Source organism: Micromys minutus, assembly GCF_963924665.1.
Source record: "Micromys minutus genome assembly, chromosome: 21".
Lineage (NCBI taxonomy): Eukaryota > Metazoa > Chordata > Mammalia > Rodentia > Muridae > Micromys > Micromys minutus.
In genome coordinates, this window is record NC_137956.1 from 19,982,393 (window position 1) to 19,989,862 (window position 7,470).

At 40.8% G+C, this 7,470-nt stretch overlaps 1 protein-coding gene across 5 annotated transcripts in view; it reads right to left on the reverse strand.

Annotated features, from left to right (window-relative positions):
- Positions 1–7,102, reverse strand: part of SNAP91 (synaptosome associated protein 91) — a gene marked incomplete at both ends in the record, with an annotated part of 106,271 nt that extends 99,169 nt beyond the window's left edge. For all 5 annotated transcript variants that reach the window (XM_080934254.1, XM_080934253.1, XM_080934252.1 and 2 more), the window contains one exon: positions 6,973–7,102. In XM_080934254.1, coding sequence (XP_080790380.1) covers positions 6,973–7,102 — 130 coding nt within the window. The remainder of the gene's footprint in view (positions 1–6,972) is intronic.
- Positions 7,103–7,470: the final 368 nt, after the last annotated feature.

Sequence of the window (7,470 nt, forward strand, 5' to 3'; positions counted from 1 at the left end):
AAACCCACATACAGACACACATGCTACAGAAGGTCATTACAGGTAAGATTTTTAAAGTAGCCATAAAACAGGTAATTATTTAAAAAGCAGGTGGATCAATGAATTCTTAAGAGCAACAATTAACACCAGGTGAGGGGAATATTATTTGCAGATGGGAGCTGTCATCCTAGAGTTGGTGAGACTGTCTGTTTTTCAAGACCATGAATAACTTTCTGGTAAGCAACCTAATTGAAGAAGCTTCAGAAGGGTACAATTCAAGAAAACTCGAGGAATAAAGGAATGTTGAGCAAAGAAGTCCAGAGCAAAGCTGTAATGTCTGAACATGCACTGTCTCTATTGCTAACAGCAGCTAAGGGGTTAACCCTGTAGCAGCACTGAAGCTTGAGGACAATCATAGCGTACAACTCACAAGTCTTAAAAGTTCCTAAATTTCTTGTATTACAAAAAGTGTTACCGCTGGACTTTATAACTATTAAACTAAGGGTAGTCAACAAGAAAGACTGAACAGTAAGAACATATAGCTTCCAAGCTGTAGAAAGAGGAAAGTTAGAAATGGATATATTTACAAAGGAGGCGCTGGAACAAGCAGGGAGAAGTGATATGAACGAAGACTAGTGTGAAGGGCAGTTGTGGTACCTGTGCCGAAGACTAGCATCAGCGGTGGTGGGTAATCAAACACTCTCCGCAGGCATGGAGACTTCCAACAGAAGCCTCAGCCACCACAACCTTAGCGCCCGTGGTGCCAGAACCTGGCTGTGACCTTGTGTTTGTGTGACAGGGGTAGCTCTCAGGTTATAAGCTTGGTCAACTGAGTGGACAAGGATGGGCACCAAACTACAATTCCAATAGTTCAAGCCTGAATTAGAGACAAAGCCAAGGGCTGTCCAAAGAGGGGTACGAAGGGTGTATGCCTGCGAGCTCTATTTCAAGAAAGTTGGCAGGAGGAAAAGAAGGGTGGCCGACAGGTTGGCTGTTGGAGGAATCCGAGGAGTTCGAGGACACTGCACAGGTGGTTTTGTTTGCTCAAATAAAAATACTTGAAAACAGGTATAAACCAGATAGAATGTGAGATTAAAGATATTGGTGACGAGGGAAAATAACTCACATGGACAGTTGTGATTTAAAATAAGACTGATTACCAAAGGAGGATAATCAAGTGATCAGATCAAAAGGTACACCAACACAGAGCAGGTGAAGAATTCGCCTTTCTCTCCAGGGTTGCCGGAATAGCACCTTGCACAACGTTTTACAACACAGGTCCACGTTAACCATATGCAACAAAGAAACCTTATTAAGTAAGGAGGTGGTGTCTCCACACACTTAGGACAAACGAAAAGCTAGTAAGGAAGCAACTAAACAAAGACTGAGCTTCAGGGTGCACTTTCACCCTACAGCCCCAAGGCAGAGTCCACTTCTTACAGGTCAGGGTGTAGTTGATACCAGGGCAGCACAGTTCCCAAGTGACTGCCCTCATTGCTTACATTCCTCAAGGAAAGCACATAAACAGTTTCTAGGCAAAGAAAAAGGAACTTACAGGAAAAAAGAGTAAATATTTTAATGGCAAAAAGTGTGGCTTTCCAAATGACTTAGACATGCTATGATTATATTCGAAGACTTTCCAAATAGGCTGGCTCAGGAGCTGAGTCACCAAAACACAGCTCTGTAGTGATCCCAATGGTGGCCTTCAAGGAACAGGGTCCTGTGTCACTGCTGACCTTCCTTGCTAAGTTACAGAAACCAAGATAAGCTCTGAAGAATGTCCTAGCCTAACTGGGGTCTACTTGGAAGGCGGAAGTAGGATTTTAAAGGATCTCTGTGGAAAGCTAGAAGAAAGATATAATAACTTAGTACAAAAGCAAAACCACAGAGAAGTATTTATCAGCCATTAAGTAAATGTTAAAACTAATGTAGCAATGTATTAAAATTCCTGATTTTATTATAAAGAATGGCATGTTAATACTACAATTAATATATCAATACACCTACTTCTTAGTTTTATATATTCTTCCATTTTGAGTCACTAGAAAAGCACACATGAATCGGTTTTTTAAGGACTGGGAATATAGCTCTATCATTCATAATATCCGTGGTATGTATGAGCCTCTAGGTCCAACCTCCAGAACCAACAGTAAGAATTTTAAAATTCATTAAAAAGAAAAAGAAAAAACCCTAGTGTTCCACTCAGCCTGTTTCACTCCATTTCTAAAAAGCTCACCCCTTACCTAAGACTTTACAATTTTTCACAAGTAACCTCATTTTAAAGCTTGTGAATCAAAGTATCACACACTGAAACCAAGCAGACACAAAGTCTGCACGTCTCCGTGAACTATAACTAAGGTTCTGTGCTTCTCCCCCAGCAACCACTCAACCCCACTTCATCTCTTCTCCCTCCTGGAATGCCAAGAACAGCACCAGCCTCCTTTAGGATTTGTATTACAAATGGTCGTCAGATTAAAGGATTTTTCAGATATGTATTTTCCCTGACTCTTCTTGAATATCCAAGAGTGATATAGTCTGTTTTTAAACATCTTCAGAACTGGACTAAACCTTCTGATGACATCTAGAAGGTAGAGTACACCGGGTATAGGAAACAGAGTTTATCCAGACAACAGCGAATAGTTCAGTCAAAACAAACAGTCAAAGGTAAATACCCTAGTCAGTGAGTGTACTCACACTTAAAGTTACACAATGTACTCAATCTTTCACATATGATCTTAATTCAATAAGCTTTATGTCTTTCAGTATGTTAAAAATACATTTGGTACAGATACAATATACATTGTAATAGTGCAGGTTACAGTAATACTGCAGGTTACATTTCTTTTCTCTCTCTATTTTTAGTATTTTGAGAAAGGATGTGATGTAGACCCATCTGGCCTTGTTATGTAGTCTATGATAAACTTGTATGTAGTACGTATGTAGTCTAGGTCCTCTTTCTCTGGCCTCCTAAATGCTGGAAATACAGACATGCACCACCACACCTGACTTTAATTGCATTTCTATAAATCAAAATATATTTTACATATATTAAGCATGCAAATACATATGAACATAAATAAAGAACACTAGTTTGGGGGGTGGAGGAGAAAGAGAATGATTACTAAAAGTTCCAGTATCTTTCAAACAGATTCAAGACTTGCTTTTTATGTAGGATGAAGTCATTATAAAAATCTTCAAGAATAGTAATAAAAAATAAGATTGCTGGTAGGCAAATGGGCTTTCCATTAGCTTTGGCTTGATGTTACTGGTGATACCTTTAAGTTTGAATTGTGATTATTTTAGTTCAGGTACTTTGAATGACACACATATAAACCATCCATCAGCACTAATCTTAGGAAGGACTCTTATACCAGGGATACAATGCATTCTGAAATTTCCTCTGCAGATGCTACTTTGTACCAACTTGGTATTTTTGTTAAATCTAGGCATAGTGCTTGGTTAAATACTTGGTGCCTACTAAGTTTTTTCACTTGGTTATTTGACTTAGGTTAGCTTTTAGGCTAACTACAAAACAGAGGAGGAAAACCCACTGTTATATAAAATAGTGCTAACCAAACAGATGAATGCCTGTTAAGTCCTGGGCATTTTATATGCTACCAAATATATACAAGAAGTTAAAAGGATCTAAGGCTGCATATACCAGCTCAAACAACTAGTATTAGTTAAACTTGAATCTAAACCATTATTACTGGATGGTAGGGTATAGAATTAAATTTTTTTGATAACCTAAAATATGCAATAAAATATAATCACTTTATTTAGATTACTAAAATTTGTCATATTTTTAACATTTAATAGATAGCTATTAATGGTTTTGTGAATCTGTTTCTCCCTTCAAAACATACTCTGTTGTGGAAAAAAAGAGAACTGGGCTAGGAGTGTAACTTAATGGTAAAATGCTTGTCCAGCATACACAAGACTCTGAATGCCATATATGAACAAACACAAACAAAACCCTGTGAATATTAACTTTACCTACCTGCACATCTTCCCCATGTGAGAGCTGCCCCTTTCACACACTCAAGTCATTCACTATTAAGCAATACTACATAATAATCATAATTAGCAATAATAATTTTTTGGTATTTTAATCCAAAAATATTAGTTTCTAAGCCAGCATTCTAATATTGAATCTCCATTCCACGATGGTTCTGAGAGCAATAAATCCAATATTTTAGATGATCACATAAATATTTGCTATTCCCAACTGAAACTCCAAATTAAAAATGTGCAAATCAAATCAAACTCATCATGCATTTCTGCTTCAAACTACCAAATTGTTTTGTTCTCTTCCTCCTAATTAACAATGAAGGCTTTCAAAACCAAAACTACTACTATTTGGATGGTTCAGTGTCTCCAGACAAACTTAGACAATGTCTTTTCCCCCTAAGCCCTCTTCACATGTCTTAATAACAAGATTAATGCACTTTCACAAATGATATGTTACTTTATCTCTTTTCTTAGAATTTTCTATTTCTTAAGTGTTCTGCTTATGGGTATGCCTGATCTCATTATAGATGGTTGTGAGCCACCATGTGGTTGCTGGGAATTGAACTCAGGACCTCTGGAAGAGCATTCAGTGCTCTTAACCACGGAGCCATCTCTTCAGCCCAACCTCCACCTCTTAAGTACTAAGAGTACTGCTTTTTAAAGGAGCGTGACAAAAAATTCTGAGCATAACACAATTTAAATAGTCATTTTTCCATTATTAGAGTATGACTTAACAGCAGTGTGATGCCTGTCTTTTCAAATTCCACCCAAAGTCTAAGTTTAAGGGGAAGATCATTCATGCTTGAATGGAAAGATTTAAGAACAAAAAGAAAGGCTGCTAAGCATACTCCTCAGAACTTGAGTCCTGTTCAGTTTTTAAAGTGGCAGAAGTAAGAATTCTTCATGGAAAGAGACTAAAATGTGTGTATGAGTTGTGAAATCCATCCAATACCAAGCAAGGTAGGTGTTTTGCTGGTAAGAGTTAGGCTATGTGTTCTTCCTGCTTTCACAACAGAGCAGGTTTCTAACCAGAGGTGGCAGTTAAATGCCATGGTTAAAGGCAATCAAGATTGTCACTCCAGCTGAAAGCTCAGTAGCCAGCATAAGGAAGTATAACATATAATTATTCAAATAATTCAAAATCAGTTCCTATTTCAGCACGGTCTGTTAACATGAAATTTTCTACCATGATCTGTATCTTCTAAAGTTCTCTACTCATTAGCATATGCTGGGGTAGTGGGAATAACCTATTTTCAAACACTTTTAAGAGATATTTCCAGACCTATGAGGATAAAGATAAGTGATCAGATTTGGGGAACCCAGTCTTTATCTGGAAGATGTCTACCTGAAATGATCAAACCTGAGAATGCTCTCTGACATGCATCAAGGTACTGATCTATCACAAAAATCTATAACCTGGCCAGCTTTTGTCATGAGCATTTTCTAGGTTGGCATAACCACTGAACTGTGAGTCAGCCTTCCAGAGTTGGGGAAACTCATGGAAAGATGAATGATTCAGCATGCTGCAGCAAAGTGAGCTGGTCATAAATTTATAATTTCTACTTCTGTTAGGTGTCCTGGCCCTGGTAGCCTCTCTTACCTGGTATTCAATGTGTAACACATGATATTATGATCAATACATTTTCTTAAACATCCCCTCAGGAAGGAAGAATTAATGTGTCCCCCTCAGACAATCTTCCAGACAGAAAAGTCTTCAGCGCTATGAGACAACTCTGACCATGCCCAGTTGCAAGCTCCCTCAAGCCCTGCTCATGGCAAAGGACAGCAAGCACTGGAGCTGACTGTAATGGCGGGGGTGCCATTGTCTCTGGTACACAAGAGATAGAAGAAGGATTGAAGAAAATAGAATAGAATAAAATTAAATTAAATTAAAAAATAAAACAAATAAAACCAACCAACAAACAAAAAGAGGTCAAGAGGATGACTCGGGAACAAGAACACAGGCGAATGTGTTTCTGTGCCAACCATGACATCTAAGGACAAGTACCATCAAAGGGCAGAGGACTCTGAGCAGGTCAAACAAATGTATAGAGATTGTAGAATACCATTTGGGGTAGCCTTAGGGGATACTCACTGCCTAAAGCAGGCTAAAGTCTTCCCAAGTACCACTTCCCCCTCCAGGAGCAAACGATTTACTATACTAACTGCTTGAAAAACTTCAGAAATATATAGATCCCAAACCTGAATAAAGCTTTCCCCATCCAATGACCACGTGAAAATATGTTGTAGTAAACGTTTTCATCTAAAAGCCTACCACCCCTAATGAGGAGACGACATCCATTTTGTGACCCGACCAGTTATCCCACCCAGCATTTTCTGAGACCAGGACAAAGGAAGTGTGCCAAGATGTTCAGAATGAAATCGCCATTATCTGTGAAGAGGGATCTGCTCATTCAATAGCTTAGATTTATTTCAGTTCAGCGCAGTGTAGTGACATATGACACACACACTCCCCCACACTCACACACAAATCCTGAGTAGCAGCAGAGGAAAAAGCAGGCTTTTACAATTATCCGAAATGCTCTTAAGAAATTAGTGACAAGAATCATCAATCCATCCATCAATCAAGCAATCTCTGTCTCTCTCCTCACTGTGACTCTGCAACCCCTCATTTCCCTTAATCTAACAGAGGGTGTAGAAAAAAATGATTAAAAGCCCAAATGTACACTTTTATGCAACCGTGTGTGTGTGTGTGTGTGTGTGTGTGTGTGTGTGTGTGTGTGTGGACATGTCCTCCTCTAAGCACTTGGAGGTCATCAGAAGGAAAATGGCTAGATAGACAAGGTTTCAGGGCCTACCCAAGGGGACACCTCCAAGGCCAGAGACAGGAGCTCAGGATCAACCCGATGGGGACCTAGTGCTCAAGGCTTCAGGCAGCATTATAGAATGCCAAGGCCGTGCCACGGGCCTCTGAGGCCCCTATGCCATGCGCACGTTCCGCTTATATAAAAGGATGCTTACAGTCCAGGTGCTTCTTCTTGGGGCCCATCACCTCATGAGTAGTGGCTTTGCAGACGGCTCTTGCTACAGCAGAGCCAGTCACGCTGTACTGAGCGGCGGCGATCCGATCCGTGAGCGTTTGGCCCGACATCTTCACCGGCCGCGTCTACCGCCTCCCCTTCTGCAGGAAATAAGAGATGGTCCCGCTTTCACCCGCACCGCCTTAGCTGGAGCGCCCGGCCTTGCTCCCTCCGCTCGGCGGCTCTCTCCTCCGCCGACCCCGCCCTGGCACCGCCTCTTGGGACCAGCGACGCGCCAAGCCCAGTTGGTCCTTGGTCCAACGCGGTTCAGGGCTGTCAGCCCCCCGCAGGGTAGTCCTTGCATCCAGCCACAGTTCCACTTTCCCACACCCTGAAGCGGCTGCCACATCCCAGCTTCGCCCCCTGTCAAGCAGCCCTGTCCGTGCAACCCTATCGTGTGGTGCGAGACCCGGTGCGCGTTGGGGTTACTCCGGACGCC